We start from the raw sequence: 27,019 nt of genomic DNA, 5'->3' as shown, positions 1-27,019 counted from the left end.
TGACTCTAGAATTACTTCATGAGGAGTAACCTATTGTACTTAAATGGTACAAGATATAAAATAGAACATCTTTCAGATGAATATTTAGCGACTAGTGTTTGCATATTGAGCATCACTAGAGGAGTTATTTGTTGAAACAAATGATATTGACTCAGTCCACTATGGAATGAATCTGAGATGAGAACACTAGAGAAAACTAGTGAAGAAGCAAGTTGATAAGATACTTGCTAGTTGAAATCCCTTAGTGGATAAAACCGTTTCCAGAAGTATTAATTTATTGTGATAGTCTGCAGCTATTACAAAATTTTACCACAATGGTAATAGGCGATTATTAAGGCACGAACACATAGAGAAATAGAGAGCTAGCTACTCTCAAAAGGAATGGTTAAACTAGATCATGTACGTACTGATAAAGAATTAGTTAATCCTTTGACGAAAGGAATTACTAAAAAGAAAGTCCTAAACACATCCAATAGGATGGGACTTATGCCCAAAGGTCACAAGTGATGGTAACCCGACCTACATGACTGGAGATCCCAAGAAATAGGTTCAATGGGTAATAACAAGTCACAAGTGATAGAACATGCTATGATAAAAGTAAGAAAGCATGATTCCTGCAGTGATAGAAGGATGAGATAATAGAAACTCTTAATGAGATCTATACTCTATTTGGAGTGGAGTACGTAGTAGTACTCTTGATAGACTCACCTATACGAATGTGGAACTAAGGGCCGGTTCCTATGGGATTCGGGGCAGAATACCTAGAGCGTTCGTTAAAACCGGGATACACGTGCAAGGCCATAAACACACTGGCTTTTAGAATACACCTTATGAAAAGGATTGTGTGTGGGTTCTATGTCTGAGATAGAGTTCAATGCTGTAAGCAACTCTTGTTAATCGGAATTTTACTCGCTATGCAAAGGTTCAAGTTGTAGGCGACACCTTTGTTTACTAGCAAATCTTATGGAGACGTTTTTGACGTTATTTATGAAACCATTTTTTAAATTCAAGTGGGGGATTGTTGGAACATGTGTGGAAATTGAGTTAAAAGACTAAACACAAATTCCCATGTTGGGTAGAACTAGTGTTGTGTGAATTGAAAAAAGTGGACGTCCCACATCGGATGGAACACACACATTAGTAGTGTTTATATAGTGGGGGTGTACCTCTAATTAATGGGGGTACATAAGCACTAGAGAAAAAATATATATTGATATATATTTTATTATTTGGAAATGATAAATTAAATAATTAATTTAATCATTATTAGAAAGTGCTTTCTTAGTCCTCAAGTTTTGCTAAAATATTTTGGTACATAATATAATATATTTTTGTACTAAATTTAATATATTTTAGTACTCAATTAAGATATTTTTTGTACTAGATCTAATATGTGAATTACTTAATCACAAAGTAATATGTTACTTGTTCCCAAAGTTTCTCATATTACTTGTTCCCAAAGTTTCTCACTTATTAGTTGTGAATTTTCCCTATAAATAGAGAACTCACATAGTGCATTCCACACAACGAAAAGAATTTCATTGAGTTGTCGGGAATTCTTTTCTTCTCTTCTCCCTCCGACTTGTGTTAACAAGTTTCTTCTGCTTCTACTCCTTTATGTCCCTTTCGGTTTCAAATAGAGCGGTTACGTACCGTATCGAGTGGCTTCGATCAATCGATTGAACCATATTTCAAGAGTGTTCTTAAGACCATAGTCCCTTTTTCGGTTTAATGCCCCTTCGGAATTAAGAGTGGTCTTAAGTTCATAGTCCCTTCGGAATATAGAGTACTATTAAGATCATAGTCCCTTTTCGTATAACTAATGTCCCGTCGGAATTAAGAATGATCTTAACAGTATATAAATTATTTCAATAATTTTCTATTTAATGAGAAATGGTGGTATCACCATATTTGAGTGGTCGTAGTGCCATATTGATGTTTTGGAGAAGTTAAAGTTAGAATGGTGGTAACACCATATTTGAGTGGTCTCAGCACCATAATAGAATGGTAATAATACCATATTAATTTGAGTGGTTTCAATATTAAAGAGTGGTCTTAGTACCATATTTGAAGGTGTAATTCTCGAACGATTAACTATAGTGCAGTAGTTAATCGAACAGTTGTAGCTGGGCTTGTTTTATCCTGGAGGCGGCGTGGTTGATAGTCTACCTTGCACAACTTTGGGTAGTGCCACGAAACGTCTTAAAGAGAGCGACCTGGTCGTAACTCAACCTAGTAACAACTTCGGTAGATAATAGAATTTGGAAATCCAAATACAATAGTTTGGAAATCCAAAAACAACACAACTAATTATTATTAACAAAAAAAAATCCTCAAAATTGAGGGACCAAAAGCATAGTTAAAAACTGCAGAGGCAAAAACTGCAAAAAGTGATATGTGGGAACTAAATTCGTGAAAAATGAAATAGGGGGATCAAAACAGTATTTAAGCAAAAAAATAAATAGCAGAAGCCTGCCTACGCATAGGTACAGCATGTGAAAACTTTTATGCTCAGCTTACATGAAAAATAAAGCTTGATTTACTATGTTTTTGCATGCAGAGTTCCCATGGAAAGAGATAATAATATCAGTAAGCTCCAATCCTTGTTAATTGAATTCTCTCTTATTTTTATTTTTTTTTGACAGAATTGAATTCTCTCTTATGAGAGCTTGAATCTTGCTCAAGGACTCTTTCAACATTAAGTCAAAATTGGATGATAAGTTTTCCCTGATTAATTTTATTTTAAAGCAGTAATTAAGTTCTCTACACTCTACTATGGATTATCTTAACTGAATATTCGACCTAAAGGTAGTATCTTCAAGAACCTCTTTCGTTTTCGGGTCAGTCATGTTGCCATGATCAAACCAAACTTCGACGACAGATCTCTCACATATAGTGCCATTGCAAAGACTGACAGGATCTACCACAACAGCTCCAGTTAAAGAAAAGATGAAGGAATTAAGTGGTGGAATATATTTTTCCCGCGAACCACATCGTTCAATTACCTAAACCCTTGTAAAGTATTGCTCCTTAACTTTCTTCATAATCCATTGCTGCATTAGCTTGAGAGAATAGCAAAATCTGCTCCAAAAAATCTACCTTCTTTCTTTCCTGTTTGCAGCTTCTTATTTTTCCCTCCTAATGCTGGCTAGATCTTAGCTGATCTCTGATGGCTCCACTGACACCCCAACTGCCCTAGCTTTCTCCTCAAGCATGTCGTTCGCAAAAGCACTATCCAATTTTCGCTCCTTAATTCCATGGTTCTGTGTATCAACCATAGTCACACGGTTCGCAATTCGTTTAGGTGCGTGGTACGAATTCGGGTACGCGATTCGCCACTCTTAGAAAATTCGGTACGTAGGGGGTATAGAGAGTCGGTACGCTGTTTGGGTTCGTGGTACGTTCAAATATAATAATCGGTACGTTAGTGGATAAAAAATGTTAAATTAACAAAAAAATAAAAGGATTGTTTCTTTTTTTTAAACAAAACTTTTCAGTGGCAATGCAAATAATTGTATTATTAATTGTATTGTGTTGACTATAAAGGATTTTTTGGTGGCAATACAATTAATGTTAATAATCAATTACAAACAATACAGATTCTTTTCCTATGCAACTGAAGTGGTGTTGTAGCAAACCAAAACACCACGTGGCCCTCGAAACTTTCCATATACTCGTTCTTTTCCTGGAACTTTTCCCAAATTACCCTTCATCTTCAACCTATCAATTAGTTACTGCAGAAACGGCCACAAAATTGGAAATTTTCATGGCATCTTGTAGAAACAGGCACAACAAAACATCTGTCTGAAACCAAAAATCACGTCTGAGAGGTTAGAACGCAGTTCTTGGTGATGGTTCGTTGGTTCGCTGTTTTTGCCGAATTCAGGTGAGAATTCTCGCGAACCAATTCGCAAAAGAACCGGGAACCGTTTCGTACGAACCAATTCGCGGTTCCTAGGAGGATGGACGAATTATGTGACTATGGTATCAACAATGTCGACTGAGATTGTCAAGCCTCAAACTCGACCCTTTACATCTCACTCTGCAGTCTGTTGACTTGATCAGAAATTCTTGATAGGACTTCGGTATTTGCAAGAAACAGAGCAGCCAGAGACCTTCCAATATCCCTAATGACTTGTTCAACCTCCTTAACTATGTATCAACACTTCATAAGTAAGTAAAAACGGCCAGTACTTCTCATCAAATTACTTGCCTTTTTTACATCTGATTCAAGAGTTTCAGAGCGACCCTTGCAGCTAGTGATTCATTCAATTCTTGAAGCTGCAATTCCTTTGGGACCGGTGCAATATCAATGTGGTGTTTTGAAAGGAGATATAAACTGTAACACTCATACTAAATTTATCTAGAATATTTAGCATGTGCTTTAACTTGGTATTGGATACATTAAATTTACAACGGAATTCCAACCGAATAAATACAAAAATCATGCAGGTTTGTACAACTGATAACTTGATACAACTGTCAAATACATGTATTTGATACATATATGATACCAAAAGAATAATCTATACTAGTACAACAGGTGCATATGAAGATAAGTCATTGAGCCTTCTGTATCGTCTTCCTTTGTCACAAACATCCTGCTGGTCTAATGAAAAAAGGGAATTGGGGTGAGACGGGATGTCTCAATGAGTTCCACCTATCCTAGGCTGTAGGCAATCTCGAGGAACCCTACGATCGCCATCTGTCAATACACAACCTAATTTAGGTTTATACTGTTCTGCTCTGCATAACTAAGCGATCGGGGAAAAACTAGGATCGTTATTGGTGTTCTAGCAAAGTCTTATCATAGTCATAAACATATCATATACATAATTGAGTTAGAATGTTAGCGTTGAACAAACAATCATTACCCGAGTGCAGTAACCCCGAATACATTCCCATACATAACCGGTGAAATTCCTATATGAGGCTAACACCGGACTCCTCTAGTCTTCACGTTGATTTCTCTAGGAAATCCCACCCAGCGTATCCTGAAGCCTCGAAGGACGCGATTTACTTCTTATGCGTGGATCTCCTAGCTAGGGAGAGTCCCATCCAGCAAACCCTGCAGCCTCGAAGGACTTACTTCTTATATTGATTAATGTAACAAGTCAAACAACATTACGTATTTATTCAAATATATCGCTAAGGGTGTTGATAGGGTCACAACTGTATTCCAGCAGAAAGATGATAAGTGTTTCGATGAGATACAAAAATATTATGACTGTCAATATTTGTCTCTTTTCGAATCTGTTTGGAAGATTTTTGCCTTTGATATCCATCATCGTTGGCCTTCTGTGCAGCGATTGACTTTTCATTTAGACGGTGATCAGCGTGTTGTTTTCAACGATGATGCAGATTTAGACTCTATGTTGCTTCATAATAGGGATAAGAATACTATGTTTCTTGCCTGGATGGAGGAAAATGGAGAATTTGATGTTGGTCGTTCTTTGACTTATATTTAGTTTCCAGGCATGTTTACATATGATTCAATTGAGGGACAATGGCATCTACGACAGAGAGGTCAATCTTTTGGGAGGTTAACTTTTGTGCTTCCAAGTACTGGAGAATTGTATTATATGAGATTATTGCTAAATGTTCAAGTTGGATGTACAAGTTATGTGAATATTCGAACTGTTGATGGTCTTGTGTTCCATACTTTTCATGAGGCATGTGGTGCTTTAGGGTTGTTGGCTGATGATCATGAATTTATTGATGTGAATTTATTGATGTTATCAAGAAGTTTATGTTGTTGCTTCTGGTCGTACTCTACATAAAAATTTTGCAAATTTGTTGCCCTCCATGTCCATGAGTGACCCTGTGAGAGTATGGGAACAGACTTGGAAGGTTTGATGGGATTTTGTATGTTAGACGTCAAAGTTTGAATATGCCAGGTTTGTTTGCGGTTGATAATGTTTATGTATTTTTTTAATGTTTTTAAATTGTTAGATATTTTGATCTTGATTTTGATTTTGATTTTTACATTTTAAAGTTTGTGGGTTTTTTTGTAGAGTCGGTAATTTCTGCAGAAGAATTGAAGCAAATTTGTTTGAAGGAGATTGACGAATTTCTTCATCCAAATGGAAAATGCTTAGCTGACTTTGAGTGTATGCCCCAGGTTGTGTAACGCCCGTCTTAATTATTTAATTAATTTAGCGAGGCTTTAAATATATTTATAAATATATGCTTATGTGATTTATGATTTAAGTGATTTACATGATTGATGTGTGTGAATTATATGATTCATGAAGTTGAGTGATTTATATGATTTATAAATGAATTATGAGGAGTATATGATTTTGTGAAGTTGTTACGTTGGGTGACTTATTTTATTATTAAATAAAATAAGATATGAAAAATAAAATAAAATAAAATACTAACAAGTTGGGTTGTGTTGTGAGATGAGTAAGTTTAGTGGTGAGAAGAGTAATACAAATGTTATAAATAGAGGGTTAGGTTGAGAGAATAAGTTTTACAACAAACGTGAACCGTTTTTGGAGGAAAAGGGAGAAAAAGTCAGAAAGAGAGAAGAACAAGAGGAGGCTGTCGATTTCTGCAATAACCAGGTAAGGGTGAGACCAACTTTCAATATTATTAAGGGTATAATTCTGTAGAATGAATTTAACATGATTAGGTTGAGTTTTGGTGATGTTATACCCTAATTTTGGACCTAAAAATACTAACTCAATTCTTCTTTTCTTGTATTTCAAGTCATTTGATATGTCTCTGATCAGTTGCATCTTTCTCTGCATTTTATTTCAATGTTATTTGCAAAGTTCACATAGAAGGGTATTTTAGTCATTTCCTATGTTAAAATTTCTTTCAATCTTTGAAAAATTGTTTGAGTCCTTTCAAATAGTTTGAGCAAGTCTTTGTTTCAATTCTATGTCAAAATCCATTTCAAAAATTGCATTTGAAGTCATTTTGAGTCAGTTTAGCCCCTAGGGGCATTTTAGTCTTTTCCTGTGTTAAAGCCCTGTTTAAATTCTAAAATTGTCTCTGAGTCTTTTAATATTGCTTGTATAAGCTCTTGCTTCAATCCCCTGTTAAAAAACCATTTTAAAATTGCATCTGAGTCATTTTCAGTCGTTTTAGTCCCCAGGGGCATTTTGGTCTTTTCACACAAAATTTCGACAGAGAGAGGTTACTTTAAAGTACCTCATTTAAGTAGTTGGTTCGTTTTAGTCCGTTTTGTCAATTTTAAGCGTTTCACTTTACGTTATTTTCCATTTTGCCAATTTTAATTCAATTTTACTTTAATTTCATTTTAGTCCCAAAAAATTCTAAAAAGTTCCTTTCCTAGTTTCAAATATTATTTTTTAGTCCTTTTTTTTCTTATTATTTCGAAATTTCATTTTTTAAGATTTTTTTTAAATTGCAGAATAGTTTTTTAATTCACAGATTGGTCCTTTTAGTTTTAGAATTTGCAGATTGGTCCTTTTGTCCAAGTTTTTGTCCAGGTCATCATTCCATAACACGTGGCAGGTCCAAAGTGGCTTAGAGTCCACATGTCAGCCTATATAAAGGCCACATCATTCAATGCGAGTCAGAGATCAATCACAACACGCCACATCACAAACACAGTTCAACTTTCTCTCTCTCATTCTTCAAATTCCAAATTTCAAACTTAAAATCAACCAACAAAAACAAAAACATCTTTTGGAAGAGAACTACGGTGGATTTGATCCCTTAAACGGGTACGTAGGCAAGGACAAAATTCCTTCAATTCAAATAAAATATAAATTCAAACACTTTCTTCTCCCTCCAATTCTTGACTTAGTAAACTCTTAGGTATAAATATCATTTTCCAAATAGCATTTAAAAATAAAGCGCGCGCGTAGAAATTAAAGACGGTTCCTATAGGATACTATAGTCGTTATGGGTGCCTAACACCTTCCCGTAGCGAAAACAACTCCCGAACCTCGATTCTCAAGGGTTTTGCTTACTTTTTCCCTTCCCAAGAAAAAATGAGATATCACCGGTTAAAAAGGTTCAAACTTAATCAATGTTTAACACCCGAAAACCAAGATAAAACAGGTGAGAATTGGGATTAGGGTTAAAAGATCGATATGATGATTAAACCATGAAAAGATGTTAGATTGATGCAAAATTAGTGTACAGACCTTAGATATACATTAGAATGTTGATTAGATGTTATTTGGATGAAAGAATCATGAAAATAGGTGAAAAGTTGTAATTTTTAGGTTTCTGGCCGTACTGACATTCATCGCTCGCAACTGCGAGCTAAGAACCAGAGCTCGCCACTGCGAGCAATACAACTCGCAACTGCGAGTGACCTATGAGCTCGCCATTGCGAGCAGGATAGCTCGCCATTGCGAGCAAGGACTTTAGGAATCCCAGAATGCACGCTTTGCTCGCTGTTGCGACCAAAGTTACTCGCCACTGCGAGTTAGGCTGTTAGTTGCCCAAAATTGTCCCGATGCGATCCTTTCGCACGTGTAGTCATGAATTGATCTTAGAAGTAAGAAAGAGGGTTGTTTAGGATACTTTCAGAAGTTCCAGGAGTCTGTTTAAGTGACTGAGATTAGTAGTGATGATGTATAAGAATTATTTATGATGATTTATGATGATAAGTTGTTATGATTCATTTCCTTTAATGTTGATATGTTATTTTAAACACTGCTATATGTTGTAATTGTTGTTGGTTGCTGCTGTTGATTGTTAAAGTCTTGAAGTTGCATGAGTCGGTCTAAGTTGCAAGAATTTAAGAAGTTGTCCATGATTATGGAGTTGTATAGGATGTTCACGTTGTTGTCTAAGTTGTAGGAGAGGTTGAGTCCATTGCATACTCATTAAAGTTGGGGGCTTTAGGCCCGGCAGCCTTAGTGCTCATTAAAGTTGGGGGCTTTAGGCCCGGCAGCCTTTGTGCTCAAACTACGTTGGGGGCTTTAAGCCCGGCAGCTTTATGCTCACATGTTGAAGAGCCTAATTACGCTCATTTACGTTGTTGAATGGTACCACATGCATTTGCATATCAAGAAGTTTCACGATGGTTTAAAGTTGTTAAGTTGTTAAGTTGTTAAGAGTTGCATTGTCAAGTTGTGTCGCATTGTCAAGTCAAGAGTCGAGTCGATTATGAAGTTGTTTATGATTATGATTATGAAGTCGATGATGAATTTGATTAAGAAGCTATTATGATGACTATAAGATGATAAATGATGTCTGATGATGATGTTTGATTATGTTTTGATGATGATGGTTGTTATGTTTTGATGATGATGTTTGATGATGATGTTGTTTATGATTGATGATGATAATAATATGATACTAAATGAATATTGATGCTGATGTTATGATGTCTTAAGTTGTTAAATATATGATGATACTTGGTTATGATTTAAAGATGATTTTGCTTATGAATTAAGAATGATATTTGTTTACGAACTAATGATGATATTTGATGATAATAAATAATTATGATTTGTTAAGATGCTAAGTGATAAATGTTTGATATGTTAATAATGTTTATGTTGTTAAATGCATTTGATGAATGATATGCTTAATTTATTGACTGTGAAATCTCACCCCTTCTGCTTGAAAATGTTGCCCTTCGTATGGGTAACTTGCAGGTATTAAAGACTAGAAGTGTTCGTGAGTGGACTCCTCACTTGTGTCTAGGTGCTCTGATACGTAACGGGATGGGCTTGCTTTCATATCTATTCCTTACGTGTCTTTTATGAACTTTTTATGAATAAGTATTGAACCAAATTATGAGATTTTCTGATAAGGCCTGCGTGCCAAGAGTTTATAATTGTTGAACTATTTTCCGCTGCGTAGTTTCAGATTTTATGATGTTGAACTTGAAGGATAATTATTATTATCTATTTTATGATTTTCAAGAAGTATGTGACATTCCGTTTATGATTTAAATACTCTGATTTTAAATGAAATTTTCAAGTTGGGAAAACGGGGTGTTACAATTGGTATCATAGCAGGTCGGTCCGTCCGGCCAAGTAGTTGAGTCGCGTTGTGTCGTTTTACAGTTTTGCACTGTATTTAAGTTGTACTTATTGTTGATTGCTATGAAGAGAACCAATACCTGATATGAACTGGTTGGAGTACAACCATGTTCATATTAATTGTTTAGTAAGTCGGTGTACTTTTCTTTCGCCGAAGAAGAAAGTGGAGCAGAGTTTTGTCTACGAAGCAGCTGAAGCAGTTAGAACGCGAAGGAATATTGATGTTTGCGTTGATGGCGTCTTTGTCCATTGAGGAACAAGCAGTGATTGATAGGTTGTAAGTGGTGTGCGATTTCCCTGAAGTTTTTCCTGATGAAATACCTGATGTACCGACGGAGAGAGAAGTTGAATTTTCTATTGATCTTGTTCCGGGAACGAAGCCTGTGTCAATGACACCTTATCGTATGTCAGCTTCCGAGTTGGCTGAGTTGAAGAAACAGTTGGAGGAGTTGCTTGATAAGAAGTTTATAAGACCAAGTGTTACACCTTGGGGAGCGCCGGTATTGTTGATTAAGAAGAAAGATGGTAGTATGAGGTTGTGCATTGATTATCGACAGCTGAATAAAGTAACCATAAAGAATAGGTATCCACTTCCAAGAATTGATGATTTAATGGATCAGTTAGTGGGTGCACGTGTGTTTAGCAAGATTGAATTGAGGTCGGGTTATCACCAGATTAAAGTAAAAGATGAAGATATGCAGAAGGCGGCTTTTAGGACGCGATATGGACATTATGAATACAAGGTGATGCCTTTTGGTGTCAGTAATGCACCAGGTGTGTTTATGGAGTACATGAATCACATTTTTCATGACTATTTGGATCGTTTCGTGGTTGTAATCATAGATGAAATTTTGATATATTCGAAGTCTGAAGAAGAGCATGCTGAACATTTGAAGATCATCTTGCAAGTACTGAAAGAAAAGAAGTTATATGCCAAGTTGTCTAAATGTGAATTTTGGTTGAAAGAGGTAAGTTTTCTTGGCCATGTTATTTCTGGTATTGGTATTGCAGTGGATCCATCTAAAGTTGATGCAGTTGCATGATGGGAGACTCCAAAGTCAGTTACCGAAGTTAGAAGCTTTTTGGGTTTAGCAGGTTACTACCAAAGATTTATAGAAGGATTTTCTAAGTTAGCACTTCCGTTAACGCAGTTGACGTGTAAAGGTAAAACCTTTGTGTGGGATGTTCATTGTGAGAACAGTTTTAATGAATTGAAGAAGAGGTTGACGACGGCTCCAGTTTTGATTTTGTCGAAACCTGATGAACCTTTTGTGGAGTATTGTGATACGTCCAAGTTGGGTTTAGGTGGTGTGCTTATGAAAGATGGTAAAGTGGTTGCTTATGCATCAAGACAGTTGAGAATTCATGAACGAAACTATCCTACTCATGATCTTGAATCAGCTGCATTTGTATTTGTGCTTAAGATTTGGAGACATTACTTGTATGGTCCGAGATTTGAAGTGTTTAGTGATCACAACAGCTTGAAGTATTTGTTTGATCAGAAGGAATTGAATATGAGACAACGAAGGTGGCTCGAATTGTTGAAATATTATGATTTTGGTTTGAATTACCATCCAGGTAAAGCTAATGTTGTTGCAGATGCCTTAAGTAGGAAGACTTTACACATGTCTGCTATGATGGTTAAGGAGTTTGAATTGCTTGAACAGTTTAGAGATTTGAGCTTAGTTTGTGAAATGTCGTCTCGGAGTATTAAGCTAGGAATGCTGAAGATTGATAATGATTTCTTGAAAAGTATTAAAGATGCGCAGAAAGTTGATGTTAAGTTTGTAGACTTGTTGGTTGCTAGTAATCAAACTGAAGATGGTGACTTTAAGGTCGATGATCAAGGTGTGTTGAGGTTTCGAGGTAGGATTTGTATTCCAGACAAGGATGAGATAAAGAAGATGATTCTTGAAGAGAGTCACAGGAGTAGCTTGAGTATTCATCCGGGAGCTACAAAGATGTATCATGACTTAAAGAAGTTGACTCTGAAGTTTATTGGTCCGTATTAGATATCGGAAAGAGTTGGAACGGTGGCGTACCGAGTGGGTTTACCCCCGCATTTATCAAATTTGCACGATGTATTTCATGTGTCGCAACTGAGGAAGTATGTTCCAGACCCGTCCCATGTGATTCAGAGAGATGATGTGCAAGTTAGAGACAACCTTACGGTTGAAACCTTACCAGTGAGGATTGAAGATCGTGAAGTGAAGAAGTTGAGAGGCAATGAGATACCTCTTGTGAAAGTCGTTTGGGATGGAGCGACTGGCGAAAGCTTGACGTGGGAGCTAGAGAGTAAGATGCTGGAGTCTTATCCAGAGTTGTTTCCTTGAGGAAAATTTTCGACGACGAAAATTCTATAAGTTGGGGAGAGTTGTAACGCCCGTCTTAATTATTTAATTAATTTAGCGAGGTTTTAAATATATTTATAAATATATGCTTATGTGATTTATGATTTAAGTGATTTACATGATTGATGTGTGTGAATTGTATGATTCATGAAGTTGAGTGATTTATATGATTTATAAATGAATTATGAGGAGTATATGATTTTGTGAAGTTGTTACGTTGGGTGACTTATTTTATTATTAAATAAAATAAGATATGAAAAATAAAATAAAATACTAACAAGTGGGGCTGTGTTGTGAGATGAGTAAGTTTAGTGGTGAGAAGAGTAATACAAGTGTTATAAATAGAGGGTTAGGTTGAGAGAATAAGTTTTACAACAAACGTGAAACGTTTTTGGAGGAAAAGGGAGAAAAAGTCAGAAAGAGAGAAGAACAAGAGGAGGCTGTCGATTTCTGCAATAACCAGGTAAGGGTGAGACCAACTTTCAATATTATTAAGGGTATAATTCTGTAGAATGAATTTAACATGATTAGGTTGAGTTTTGGTGAGAATTGGGATCAGGGTTAAAAGACCGATTTGATGATTAAACCATGAAAAGATGTTAGATTGATGCAAAATTAGTGTACAGACCTTAGATATACATTAGAATGTTGATTAGATGCTATTTGGATGAAAGAATCATGAAAATAGGTGAAAAGTTGTAATTTTTAGGTTTCTGGCCGTACTGACATTCATCGCTCGCAACTGCGAGCAAGAACACTCGCAACTACGAGCTAAGAACCAGAGCTCGCCACTGCGAGCAATAAAACTCGCAACTACGAGTGACCTGTGAGCTCGCCATTGCGAGCAGGATAGCTCGCCATTGCGAGCAGGATAGCTCGCCATTGCGAGCAAGGACTTTAGGAATCCCAGAATGCACGCTTTGCTCGCCGTTGCGACCAAAGTTACTCGCCACTGCGAGTTAGGCTGTTAGTTGCCCAAAATTGTCCCGATGCGATCCTTTCGCACGTGTAGTCATGAGTTGATCTTAGAAGTAAGAAAGAGGGTTGTTTAGGATACTTTCAGAAGTTCCAGGAGTCTGTTTAAGTGACTGAGATTAGTAGTGATGATGTATAAGAATTATTTATGATGTTTTATGATGATAAGTTGTTATGATTCATTTCCTTTAATGTTGATATGTTATTTTAAACACTGCTATATGTTGTAATTGTTGTTGGTTGCTGCTGTTGATTGTTAAAGTCTTGAAGTTGCATGAGTCGGTCTAAGTTGCAAGAATTTAAGAAGTTGTCCATGATAATGGAGTTGTATAAGATGCTCACGTTGTTGTCTAAGTTGTAGGAGAGGTTGAGTCCATTGCATACTCATCAAAGTTGGGGGCTTTAGGCCCGGCAGCCTTAGTGCTCATTAAAGTTGGGGGCTTTAGGCCCGGCAGCCTTTGTGCTCAAACTACGTTGGGGGCTTTAAGCCCGGCAGCTTTATGCTCACATGTTGAAGAGCCTAATTACGCTCATTTACGTTGTTGAATGGTACCACATGCATTTGCATATCAAGAAGTTTCACGATGGTTTAAAGTTGTTAAGTTGTTAAGTTGTTAAGAGTTGCATTGTCAAGTTGTGTCGCATTGTCAAGTCAAGAGTCGAGTCGATTATGAAGTTGTTTATGATTATGATTATGAAGTCGATGATGAATTTGATTAAGAAGCTATTATGATGACTATAAGATGATAAATGATGTCTGATGATGATGTTTGATTATGTTTTGATGATGATGGTTGTTATGTTTTGATGATGATGTTTGATGATGATGTTGTTTATGATTGATGATGATAATAATATGATACTAAATGAATATTGATGTTGATGTTATGATGTCTTAAGTTGTTAAATATATGATGATACTTGGTTATGATTTAAAGATGATTTTGCTTATGAATTAAGAATGATATTTGTTTACGAACTAATGATGATATTTGATGATAATAAATAATTATGATTTGTTAAGATGCTAAGTGATAAATGTTTGATATGTTAATAATGTTTATGTTGTTAAATGCATTTGATGAATGATATGCTTAATTTATTGACTGTGAAATTTCACCCCTTCTGCTTGAAAATGTTGCCCTTCGTATGGGTAGCTTCGAGTGGAATTGCATCGTTACTTCTCCCTGGTGGTAGAACTAGTAACTCCCAGTTTGTGATTCCATTGGATTCATCTGAAGAGTTGTGTTGTCGAATTGAGAAAGAAAGTAAAAAGGCCCTTTTTGTTGATTATGACCAGTTAGATCATATGGGACGAAGCGCCTATGATCAATCGATGGGTATTTGAGGCTTTTTATAGGACCTTGCGCAATGTAATGACCAATGTTGTAGATGGTGCAAAGGATTTACCATTTGGTGGAAAAACAATTGTCTTTGGTGGTGATTTTCGACAGATCTTGCCAGTAGTTCCTAGAGGTGGCCGGGCTGATATTGTTCATGCAACGTGTATAGGAAGTGTTGAAACTTACAAGGAATATGAGGTTGCAATTTTCAGGAGATCCAGATGAAAATGAGTCTTTAAGACTGTTTGCTAAATGGATACTTGAAATTGGCGATGGAAATTTGGGAATTGATGACGATGGTGAAGCTGATATTGATATACCTGGGGATATTTGTATCCAAACTTCTGGGAACCATATAGGTGATATTGTTGAATCAACTTACCCACGTTTGCTTGATAACATGAATAATTCAAGTTTTTTCAAGGATCGGGCTATTTTAACTCCTACTTTGGATTTAGTTGAAAAATTTGATTATTACGTCATGTCTCTGATTCTATGGGTTGTGAGTTTGAAACATATTGCATTTTTTTAAAAGTCTCTTTGAATTTGGCTGATGTAGATAATGTAAAAAAAATTCAATTGTTAATATATTGTTTTTAGTGTTGATATTGTGTGTCGCACATGCCGGCGGTCTAGTAATAAATAAATAAATTTATGATACTCCCTCCGTTTTAAAATGAGTGTCGTTTTAGGTGTTTACACACATATTAAGAAATGCAATGATTAAAAGAAAGAGAATGATTATTTTACCAAATTATCCTTATTAAATATTGATTAGTTTTAAAAGTAATATTTTGGAAGTAGTGTGCAGAGTATTAATTGGAGGGTATAATTGAAAAGAAAAAGTTATTATTGAATTGGAAACTGAAAGTGACATTCATTTTGAAACAAATTTTTTTTGCTAAAGCGACACTCATTTTGAAACGGATGGAGTATATTACATATCAAACCTAGACCTTAAAATTTTAACTGGGTCATACTTAAGTTTAGCAAAGAATTCTGCTCTTTACCCAAACGGTTATGCTCATTCCCAAAGTAAAAGTCCAAAATGCTCCTACGCAACTTAAGTTGCGCTAGTGTATTATGAGCAATAAAACAGAAATACACTAGCGCATGTTAAGTTGCGCTAGTGTATTCTGAACATAAATACACTAGCGCATGTTAAGTTGCGCTAGTGTATTATGAGCTCATGTTAAGTTGCACTATTGTATCACCACAACTTAACATAAGCTCGGAATACACTAGCGCAACTTAAGTTGCGTAGGGGCATTTTGGACTTTTACTTTGGGAATGAGCAGAACCGTTTGGGTAAAGAGCAGAATTCTTTAGCAAACCATAATTCGGCCCAACTATTCACAACCCTAAAAACAAATACGTTTGCTTTGTTTTGTCAACAGAAAAAAAAAAAAAAAATACGTTTGCTTTGTGTCAAGGAAAAACATGTTTTGAATAGGTCATACCTTGCGGCTTGCAGAGACTAATTCAACCTAGCATTGACTGTTCCAACCTTATTGTTTTCAAAGTAGGTCATACCTTGGAAAAACGATAAAAAGAAACGCAAAGCAAGGTTCAAGAGAGAGTTGTATTTAGAAGTAGAAGATGAGTAACAAGAAGAAGAAGAAGAAGAAGATCAAGAAGAAAAAGGATGTTCCGATAGAGGCTTCCAAGGACATGAGTGCTGAATATGGTGACAAGGCTTGGAACACTCTGGAACGTGCAATTCGTCGGATATACAATCACAACGCTAGGAATATTCTCAGTTTTGAAGAGCTTTACAGGTTCTTTCTCATCATTCTTATTTGTGTTCACTGTGCTTGTCTTTTAAGATATGTAGTTGCAGTAGTTATCATTGGATTTAGGGTTTTTTAAATGATCAAGTTGGTAATGATGATGATATGTCTATGGTTGTTAGTTAGCTTATTTTCATAATTAAGTATTTGGATTTAAGGTTGTATTCCTATGATAATGATGTTACTATTTGTGGTTGGACTTTGAGGCCTACTTTCCTTATTGTCCTCTCCCTTATTTATTTGTTGGTAAAATCTGAAATAATGAATCGTTTTCGCGGATAATTATATGATCTTTCTATATAAATTTTGCTACGACATAAATGAACTTTGTATTTTTTTCACCTTTCCATAATTCCATACGAGCCACAAATTTCATGTTTCTAATATTTTATCATCTATATATTGTGGATTCAGAAATGCTTGCAATATGATTTTTCACGGTTTTGGGGAGAAGCTATACTCTGGACTGGTTGCCACCATGACTTTTCATGTCAAAGAGATGGCTACATCTGTTGCAGCCACTCAAAGTAGTTCCTTTCTGAAAGAATTAAACAGAAAATGGAATGATCACAGCAAGGCATTACGAAAGATTAGAGACATTTTAATGTACATGGATACGACTTATATCCCAAAGACCAACAAGACACCTGTTTATGAACTTGGTCTGAACCTGTGGAGAGAAAATGTTATTTATTCAAACCCGATAAGGACTCGATTGTCGAATATGCTTTTGGGATTAGTATGCAAGGACTATGCTGAGGAAGTTGTTAATAGAAAACTGATTAGCAATATAACGAATATGTTAATGGATTTAGGTCCTTCCGTTTATATGCAAGAATTTGAGAATCCTTTGCTGCAAGTTTCAGCTGAGTTCTACCGGGCTGAATCACAGAAATTGATTGAGTGCTGTGATTGTGGGGATTATCTAAAGAAGGCTGAGATGCGCCTGAATAAGGTAATTGATAGAGTGAGCCACTTGTTGGACCCTAGCATTCAAAAGAAGATTACTATTGTGGTGGAGAAGGAGATGATCGAAAATCACATGCTTATATTAATCCATATGGAGAACTCTGGGTTAGTAAACATGATTGGTGATGATAAGTATGAAGATTTGAGTAGAATGTATAACTTGTTCCATCGTGTCAACGGTGGTCTCTCACAAATACGAGAAGTGATGACTTCATACATTAGAGACTACGGTAAGCAGCTTGTTACTGATCCAGAAAGGTTAAAGAATCCGGTTGAATTTGTGCAGAGGCTCTTAGATGAGAAAGATAAATTCAGCAGGATTATAAATTTGGCATTTAGTAATGGTCTGAACCTGTGGAGCGAAAATGTTATTTATTCAAACCAGATAAGGACTCGATTGTCGAATGCGCTTTTGGAATTAGTATGCAAGGACTATGCTGGAGAAGTTGTTAACAGAAAAGTGATTAGAAATATAACAAATATGCTAATGGATTTAGGCCCTTCCGTTTATGTGCAAGAATTTGAGAATCCTGAGTTCTACTGGGCTGAATCACAGGAATTTATTGAGTGCTGTGATTGTGGGGATTATCTCAAGAAGGTTGAGATGCACTTGAAATTTATTGATAGAGTGAGCCACTACTTGGACCCTAGCACTCAAAAGAAGATTACTATTGTGGTGGAGAAGGAGATCGAAAATCAAATGCTTAAATTAATCCATATGGAGAACTCTGGGTTAGTAAACATGATTGGTGATGATAAGTATGAAGATTTGAGTAGAATGTATAACTTGTTCCGTCGTGTCGACGGTGGTCTCTCGCAAATGCGAGAAGTGATGTCTTCATACATTAGAGACTGCGGTAAGCAGCTTGTTACTGATCCAGAAAGGTTGAAGAATCCGGTTGAATTTGTGAAGAGGCTCTTAGATGAGAAAGATAAATTCGACAGGATTATAAATTTGGCATTTAGTAATGACAAGTTGTTCCAGAAAGATTTGAATTCCTCATTTGAATTTTTCATTAACTTGAATCCTCGTTCTCCAGAGTACATTTCACTATTTTTAGACGATAAGCTTCAAAATGGTCTAAAGGGAATTAGTGAGGATGTTGTAGAGATTACTCTTAATGATGATGATACGTATGAAGATTTGAGTAGAATGTATAACTTGTTCCGTCGTGTCAACGGTGGTCTCTCGCAAATACGAGAAGTGATGACTTCATACATTAGAGACTACGGTAAGCAGCTTGTTACTGATCCAGAAAGGTTGAAGAATCCGGTTGAATTGGTGCAGAGGCTCTTAGATGAGAAAGATAAATTCGACAAGATTATAAATTTGGCATTTAGGAATGACAAGTTGTTCCAGAAAGATTTGAATTCCTCATTTGAATTTTTCATTAACTTGAATCCTCGTTCTCCAGAGTACATTTCACTATTTTTAGACGATAAGCTTCAAAATGGTCTAAAGGGAATTAGTGAGGATGTTGTAGAGATTATTCTTAACAAGGTTATGGTTTTATTCCGTTATTTGCAGGAAAAAGATGTGTTTGAGAAGTATTACAAACAGCACCTTGCAAAGCGGCTTTTGTCTGAAAAAAAAGTTTCTCATGATGCCGAGAGGAGACTCATAGTTAAGCTGAAGACAGAATGTGGATACCAATTTACTGCAAAATTAGAGGGCATGTTTACAGACATGAAAACATCTCTAGACCCGATGAAGAGCTTTTACGCCAGCCACCCTGAGTTAGGTGATGCCGATGGTGCTACACTTACTGTGCAGGTTCTGACAGCAGGGTCTTGGCCAACTCAATCTAGTGTAACATGTAACATTCCGAATGATATGATAGTACTTTGCGAGAAATTTCTGTTATATTACCTCAGCAACTATACCGGCAGGAAATTGTCGTGGCAAACTAATATGGGCACAGCAGACTTAAAAGCAACTTTTGGGAATGGTCAGAAACATGAGTTAAATGTTTCTACGTATCAAATGTGTGTACTCATGCTCTTTAATAATGCTGATAGATTAAGCTACAAGGAAATTGAGAAAGCTACTGACATTCCAGCTTCCGATTTGAAGAGGTGCTTGCAATCTTTGGCTTTGGTTAAGGGTAGAGATGTCCTAAGGAAGGAGCCTATGAATGAATATGTTAGTGAGATTGATGAATTCTTTGTTAATGACAAGTTCAGTAGCAAATTGTATAAGGTAAAAATAGGAAGTGTAGTTGCTGAAACGGAACCTGAACCGGAGAAACTGAAAACTCAAGAAAGAGTTGAGGAGGAGCGGAGGCCGCAGATTGAGGCTTCAATAGTGAGGATTATGAAATCTAGGAAGAAACTGGAACACAAGAATCTTGTAGCTGAAGTAACAAAGCAGTTGCAGTCTCGATTCCTTGCAAATCCAACGGAGGTAAAGAAACGGATTGAGTCTCTAATTGAGAGGGAATTTCTGGAGAGAGATAACAGTGACAGAAAATTGTATCGATATTCTGCTTAGAATTGGTATGATTGTTTATTCAGTAGGGTTATTACAGTGGCTAGTGAAACTGTTTTGATGTATCGATACTTAAATTATTTATTAACACAGTCTTTACCTAACAATTGTTCAAGTGTTACTAAATTTAATTAGTAACCATTTTTCTGATTTAGTTACAATTTTCAAGTGTTACTAAATGTCATTATTGTAGTATCCATACTTAAATGCTTGCTCTGTGTGTAAATGTTACTGCTTAGCTTTCCACTTGGCTAACAACAGTGCCTACTTATAAGGGACTTGGTTGCTTGTTATTACTGACTTTATCTACCATCTTGTCTCACCAAGTTAACATTGAACTTGTCTAGTAGATTATATGAAAAGTCTCGCATCACTTATCTATTAGATTACTAATTTAGTCTCTGATTAGTTATAATCGTCTCAATTATCAGCAAATCTGGACAATTTTTATACTCTTTATGTACCATAATAACTATCAAATTTGATCATTTTACATAGATTTTTTTTTTTGGTTACAAAGCTAAAAAAAGAGAAGAAAAACAGGAAAAGGCAGAAAGGAAAGAAATTGGTGATTTTACTAAACTTACCCTTATAAAACATTGATATATTTTCATTATAACAAATAAAAAATGAAAAATAATAAGTTGGGAGTGATGCAACTGGTATTAAGGGTTAAATATATTTTTGATCCCTATAAATATTTTAACTTTTCAATTTAGTTCGTCTAAAAAAATTCTTTGACTTAGTTCGTCTAAAAAAATTCTTTGACTTTTAGAACCCCAAAAGTATTTCATCACCACTTTTGGTCCATCCTTTTAAAACAGTTCATGTATAGATTTCATATTTTTGAATGACATTTTGCATAAATGTTTCTGTAATCCCAGTTGAAACGCTTACAGGTCCCTTTACAATGGTAACAAGGAAAGTAACTGCGCTGAAATGCTCAGAAAGCATTTTGCAGTAACTTCTGTTCCATCAAGATCAATCTTGAAGCAACACATATAGCTAATCAATTGCTTCCTCTAAAATTCTATAACCATATTATGTGAGCAGGAAATAATGTCACCCCATCCTTGAGATACAACCATTTTTCCTATAATATATTATGCAAATGTTGAGTTTGAATTGTATTCATGATTGCAGGTATATAAATAAAAAATTTAAGATTCATGAATAGATGAATATCAATGGTAGAACTGGTATACTTCCAATTTAAGAACAAAATGAGAGCAGCCTCAATATAAAAATTGGTACCATGGTGGCAATGAACTAAAATGAACAACTGATAACTCCTTCAAGTATTCTTTTGCCCAATTGCTTTCTATCCATTCCTCTAAATCATAAACTGCTATATTTTGGTCCCTCAATGTCAAGAATTGTTGTCACTTTTGAAACCTCTTTCGTTTTCGGGTCAGTCATGTTGCCATCATCAAACCAAACTTCGACGGCAAATCTCTCACTTGTAGTACCATTGTAAAGACTGACAGGATCTACCATAACAGCTACGGTTTGTAGTACCATTGCAAAGACTGATAGGATCTACCATAACAGCTACGGTTATGGAACAGAGGAAAGAATTAAGTGGTGGAATATATTTTTCCCTCGAACCATATCATTCGATTACCTGAACTGAACCCTTTTAAAGTATTGCTTCTTAACTTCTTCATAATCCCTTGCAGCATCAGCTCGAGAGAGTAGCAAAATGATCTGCTCCAAAAATATAACTTTTGCTCTTTCTTTCATGTTGGCAGCTTCTTATTTTCGCCACCTAATACTGGCTATCTCTTTGCCAATCTCTGAACGCTCCACCCCAACTGTCCTTGCTATCTCTTCAAGCATATCGTTCGCAAAAGCCTGGTCGAATTTTTTATTCCATGACTCCATTTATCAACAATGTCAAGCTGAGATTGTGAAGCCTCACACTTGACCCTTTGCATCTCGCTCTGTAGTCTGTTGACTTGATCAAAAATTCTCGACAGGACTTCGGTATTTACGAGAGACAGTGCAGCCAGAGACCTTCCAATATCCCTAATGACTTGTTCAACCTCCTTAACTATGTATCAACACTTCATAAGTAAGAGACTCCAGACCGACCCTTGCAGCTAGTGGCTCATTCAATTCTTGAAGCTGCAATTCCTTTAGGACAGGTGCAATATCAAGAAGGTGTTTTGAAGGGACATAGAAACTTTCTTTGTCGATAAGAACATCAATTGCTGCATTTGCTATTCTCGCAATCTGGCTAGTTAGAACAGCCAAAATTGTACCTATTGGTATGAGTTCCAATCCAACCATGTTAAAGGGTCCGTAGTCTCTTGAACATTTTAACTCAGAACCGAATTTCTATTGCGCAAAGGATGGAAGTTGAAGCCACAACACCAGAAAATTGCTTCTATTTTTCCAATCGATCCTTGTATAGATCATCAAAAGTTTTTCTTCATTTGCTCATTAATTCCAGAACATGTCATTGAACTGAAAGAAGGAAATGATAGCGACTAAACAAGAATCAGTCAGACCTACAGATATCATGCCAGATATACCAGTAACGTTAGTGATTCTTTTTTCGTTTTTCTACCTTTCGAAGCAATTAACTTAAAAATTCCAAAATCCACTAAAGTCCGAATAATCAATTCAAACTTAACCATAATTCAACAACACCGGTCAATAGTAACCATAATTCAACACTGGTCAATAGTAACCATTAGTAAAATAGTAACCATAATTCAACAAGATCATTCTCACCATCAACCTGATCATGCAATGTTGAATTGGTTTCTCATTCTATCATGAAATTGTTAACATTGACTCGTTTACTTAACAGTATGTTCCATTTTCTTCAGGAAATTTCATAAGAAAAACTAAATGAAGAAACAATTGAAAGAAGTCAACATTCGTAGCAGACACTATCCATTACAAATGCTTATAAGGTTTGGTATTGGTTGATATAGCTTCTTGAAAATTAATATGAAAGCAAACATTTTCATCCACCAAAGTGATACTTTCTCATTTCCTTAATTTTTCCCAATAGACAACATCCATCGTATAACCAGAAAACATGGCTGAAATATAACAGGATGGCCAAAAGTATAGATATGTCAAGTCTAAGGCGTCGTGTTTGAATTAAAAAAGCATATGATGTCCCGATGTATTCAATGTTTTAAAAACCAGAGCAGACATCAAACCGGCAAGACCTCTGCTCGGTCATGGTTCAACCAACTAATTGATCAAACCAAGATATAATAGTGAGAAAACCGGGATAAAACCAGACAAACCGCTCAAATGACAAAAACGTCGACAATGTTCATTCCCAGTTGAACAATCCAATTTAGTTTAATTTTTAAAACGTTCCATGTACAAAACCCAGTTTCAATTCACTCCTTATTGAAAATCTAATTGAATTTAGTTTTTAATAGTACAATTGCCTTGAATGTCATCCTTTGCCAAAACTTATACTGGCAAGAACATTGCGAGATATAAAAACAAATTTTAAAATTATTATTACATGTGTATTGATCTTATGATTAACCATAAATTAACTAAAATATATGTTTACAACTTGAGAATTTCGCAAACAAGGAAGAAAAAATAAACCTTTTATTTAGAGTAGTTTAGAATTTATTCATCATTATACATAACAACATCATATTTAACTGTATAATGAGTGATACTAGTACATAACCACTTCCCTCAACAAAAACAAAAACTAGTACATAACCACTAAAGAACTATCGACCCACAAGGAGCATCAGTGATTGTTCCTTTTGCGAGCTAGCTCCCTCGCCATTTCCCTAAGTTCCTCTGGTGGCGGTGGCGTATTTGTATCCTTGGGATATTCAATGTATGACTTCTGCAATATGATAACAAGAAAATACAGTTTAAAAGATGATATATCAAAATGACAATTTTAACATAATTGCATTTATTTGGGCTCAGAATGATAAGAACTCAAAGCCAACAAGCAATGACATTCAATTTGGCAAGGAATTAGCTACTAAGACCCAGACTGGATTATTGTAAAAACAAAAAACAAAAACAAAAAAAAAAAACTCCTAATGGATTAAGTTATAACTTAAGTGAGCTTCTGTTACAAGTAATGGCGAAAGAATGAAATCTATCTACATATTCTTGGTAATATCACCCTCCAGTAACAATAGTATTGTCAATCACAAATAACTAGCGGTTTGTTCAAATTCCGCTACTTCACAGTGATATAATGCTGCTATAGTCGTTTACTCGTTTTTTAACTACACTTAATACTAAATAGCGTATCGCAATACAATATCAATTTGTTCAAATCTTGCTACATTATAGGGCTGCTATATCCTAGTACCAAAAAAGTATTATGACTGTCCCGGAAAAATAGAGCTTGTATACAATCCACCATTATTAATGTATTTGGTTTCATTAGCTTGACTGAGACGAAAGACAGGCAACCTTTCTTGATCATCTATCACAATTTCAATTTTACATTAGTGTGACATGTTAGGTAAGATCTTGCCTGATCGAAATATAAAATGTTGTTTTAACTCTGCTGCACTACTAGCGCATGATTTCGTTACAGTATCATCCAATCATGCATTGCTACGTCACTAAGTTTGATTCTTACAACAATCACCTCAAAAAGTTACCCTCTTTTAGTGACATGTAAATGCATGATTGAGTGATAGAAGGGAAACTTGTAACCAATTTATTTTACACGGATAGTACATCCAAATAAAATAGAAGAAATTTACCTGAGTGGTAGAGAACAGTTAGAGCCTACAAGTTGAGTTTTAATCTTTTGAGAAACAGGGTATCGCAGCTCAGGAAAAGAGTAGAGATCAGAATTTGTTTGGCTATTGAATGCTATGAATTTCTTAGATTTCTTAGATTTACATAGAAATGCTCCAAATAACCAGGGAACGAAGGCAAGTTTAATATGTTCCAAAGAAAATGAAGAATCTAATCCTTATGCTCAACAAACATACAAAGTTATGGCAAACACAGAGATGGAAACTTCTTTATCGTCTAATCTTCATCCACATAGCTACCATGTTCATTCGCAAACTAACGGTGCTCAAGCAACAAAATGTGAAGAAGCTGAATTAGGTATATTTTTCTTGGGCTTCCCTCATTCTATTAACGATTTGAAATGTTTTACTTTTGCGCAAAGAAACTTTTTTGAATAACCATTTTATGCTTTTATTCTTCGTTCACTTTTTTCAGTGTATCTATTTTAACACTATGACTCATTGTAATGTTCATAGCATAAGCAAATTCTGATCTCTACTCTTTTCCTGAGCTGCGATACCCTGTTTCTCAAAAGATTAAAACTCAACTTATAGGTTCTAACTGTTCTCTACCACTCAAAGGTAAATTTCTTCTATTTTATTTTGATGTACTATCCGTGTAAAATAAATTGGTTACAGGTTTTCCTTCTATCACTCAATCATGCATTTCCATGTCACTAAAAGGGTGACTTTTTGAGGTGATTGTTGTAAGAATCAAACTTAGTGACGTAGCAATGCATGATTTGATGATAATGTAACGAAATCATGCGCTAGTAGAGTTAAAACATCATTTTATATTTCGATCAGGCAAGATCTTACCTAATCACACTAATAGAGATAATCTAGCTGATAGCGTATAACCTAGCTGATTGAATTTGTAGAGTTTGGTAAAGTTAACCATTGAACTAGAGTATAAACATGAAATGACATAAAATAATATATTTAATTAATATTTAATTTTTTCCAATTAAGAAGACAAGGGTAAAATTGAAATAAATAATGATAAGCTATAAGCTTTAAGCTACTATTTGCTCAAAAAAAAAAAAGCTTTAAGCTACTTGAATTAGCTTATGAAAAAGCGTTATAAGCTATAAGCTCATGAGAAGGTCAAGGGTACCAAACATGTCTGTTTTAGTTAAATGAGCTTATAAGATATAAGCTATAAGTTTTGTAATGATGAATTAAAGAATAAATCTAAGAAAAAAGGTAGAGAAAGAGAGAAGTTATTACTTTTCCGATGAATTTGTGGAGGGAGTTGTCGGTATTGCTAGCATAAACGTACATAAGAACGATTGGTACAGTTACGTATACACCAAACTTTGCAATTTCTAGAATCCCCTTCGATGTTCCCAGTGATGACATTTTTCCTTTCCTTGAAGAAACAAGATGAACTCAGCCACCAAACAACTCAGATCAAATCTCTCTCTTAAATGGGCTGGGCCAATTTCATTCGTTTGATGCTTAATGTTCTGAAAATTGCTTTTCACACTACACTCAATGTTAAGAAAGATCAAAATAACAAATTTAACCCTAAATTTCATCGATAGTTAACTATCGTAAATTCAACGACAGTTACATGTCAATAGAGTTATATTGGTAATTTTGTGGTGTTTCATAGCAACCTTTGATGCGGGAACATCAATTTTCTAATTTTATGTTCCTATATAATTTAGTCAAAAATATGTCCATATTTAATTGTCCTTTTAATCTTTAATGTGTAAAATTCGTCAATTATACATTTTTTTCAATTACTCATATTTGAAAATTCAAATTTGTTTTTTTAAACAAAATTTATTTTTTTAAAACAAAATATTGTTACCTATAATAATGAATCTATGAAGAGTCTAAATTTTATAAATTTATGTCACACAATGTGAATCTTGTTGAAGTCATAATTTAAGTATAAATTTTGATTAAAGGAGTTGGAGGCAATTTGAAGAATGTAGGCTTTTTTAGGAAATTGAAGAACAAAGTTATATTTTGATTAATATGAAGTTGAAATTTTTTATTTTATTTTACAATTATTAAAAATATTGTTTGTTATATGAGAAAGATCTATAATCAAATTTATTGAAAATAGAGAATGTGTGTTAAAAGAAGAAGAAAAAAAGAAATTTATCGGTGAATTAGAACAAAGGTATAATAAGAAAAATTACTCCAAAAATTACTTCATTAATTTAATTGTACCATGCTAGTTAAAAAGAAAGCGAGCGATTAATAATAATAACTAGGCTTAATAGCAGTTTTAGCCCCCTAACTTTTCCCAAGTTGCGTTTTGGCCCCCTAAGAAAAAAAAAACTACAAAATCACCCCAAGTTTTGCACTTGTGACAGTTTTGGCCCCCAAGGCCAATT

The 27,019-nt window shown here is 35.1% G+C and overlaps 3 protein-coding genes and 2 pseudogenes across 3 annotated transcripts; 2 read left to right on the top strand and 3 right to left on the bottom strand.

Moving 5' to 3' along the window:
* Positions 1 to 2,606: 2,606 nt before the first annotated feature.
* On the bottom strand, positions 2,607 to 4,909 carry LOC146953923 (uncharacterized; annotated as a pseudogene).
* A 9,535-nt stretch (positions 4,910 to 14,444) lies between these two features.
* On the top strand, positions 14,445 to 15,184 carry LOC146953922 (uncharacterized). The gene is made up of 3 exons (XM_085743085.1): positions 14,445 to 14,649; positions 14,702 to 14,785; positions 14,865 to 15,184. The coding sequence occupies exons 1-3, from the start codon at positions 14,445 to 14,447 to the stop codon at positions 15,182 to 15,184; spliced, it is 609 nt and encodes a 202-aa protein (XP_085599211.1).
* Positions 15,185 to 16,111: 927 nt separating this feature from the next.
* On the top strand, positions 16,112 to 20,106 carry LOC146953921 (cullin-3A-like). The gene is made up of 2 exons (XM_085712584.1): positions 16,112 to 16,430; positions 16,857 to 20,106. The coding sequence occupies exons 1-2, from the start codon at positions 16,252 to 16,254 to the stop codon at positions 19,900 to 19,902; spliced, it is 3,225 nt and encodes a 1,074-aa protein (XP_085568710.1). The 5' UTR covers positions 16,112 to 16,251; the 3' UTR covers positions 19,903 to 20,106.
* A 1,131-nt stretch (positions 20,107 to 21,237) lies between these two features.
* LOC146953920 (uncharacterized) lies at positions 21,238 to 22,191 on the bottom strand (annotated as a pseudogene).
* Positions 22,192 to 23,459: 1,268 nt separating this feature from the next.
* LOC146953919 (sporulation-specific protein) lies at positions 23,460 to 26,118 on the bottom strand. The gene is made up of 2 exons (XM_085712575.1): positions 25,896 to 26,118; positions 23,460 to 23,743 (listed from the first exon to the last, which is right to left on the bottom strand). The coding sequence occupies exons 1-2, from the start codon at positions 26,025 to 26,027 to the stop codon at positions 23,642 to 23,644; spliced, it is 234 nt and encodes a 77-aa protein (XP_085568701.1). The 5' UTR covers positions 26,028 to 26,118; the 3' UTR covers positions 23,460 to 23,641.
* Positions 26,119 to 27,019: the final 901 nt, after the last annotated feature.

This window comes from Medicago sativa, chromosome 1 (genome assembly GCF_051527215.1).
Source record: "Medicago sativa cultivar Bolivia chromosome 1, Bolivia_mono, whole genome shotgun sequence".
Taxonomy (NCBI): domain Eukaryota; kingdom Viridiplantae; phylum Streptophyta; class Magnoliopsida; order Fabales; family Fabaceae; genus Medicago; species Medicago sativa.
Note: the sequence above shows the minus strand (reverse complement) of the source record. Positions and strands in the feature narration are given on the sequence as shown.

Coding starts and splice junctions, on each gene's coding strand:
- LOC146953922 (XM_085743085.1), top strand. CDS start 14,445: ATGTTGCCCTTCGTATGGGTAGCTTCGAGTGGAATTGCATCGTTACTT. Junction 14,650..14,701: donor CGCCTATGATCAATCGATGG/GTATTTGAGGCT, acceptor CCAATGTTGTAG/ATGGTGCAAAGGATTTACCA. Junction 14,786..14,864: donor CTTGCCAGTAGTTCCTAGAG/GTGGCCGGGCTG, acceptor TGCAATTTTCAG/GAGATCCAGATGAAAATGAG.
- LOC146953921 (XM_085712584.1), top strand. CDS start 16,252: ATGAGTAACAAGAAGAAGAAGAAGAAGAAGATCAAGAAGAAAAAGGAT. Junction 16,431..16,856: donor AGTTTTGAAGAGCTTTACAG/GTTCTTTCTCAT, acceptor TTGTGGATTCAG/AAATGCTTGCAATATGATTT.
- LOC146953919 (XM_085712575.1), bottom strand. CDS start 26,027: ATGTCATCACTGGGAACATCGAAGGGGATTCTAGAAATTGCAAAGTTT. Junction 23,744..25,895: donor TCCACAAATTCATCGGAAAA/GTAATAACTTCT, acceptor ATCATATTGCAG/AAGTCATACATTGAATATCC.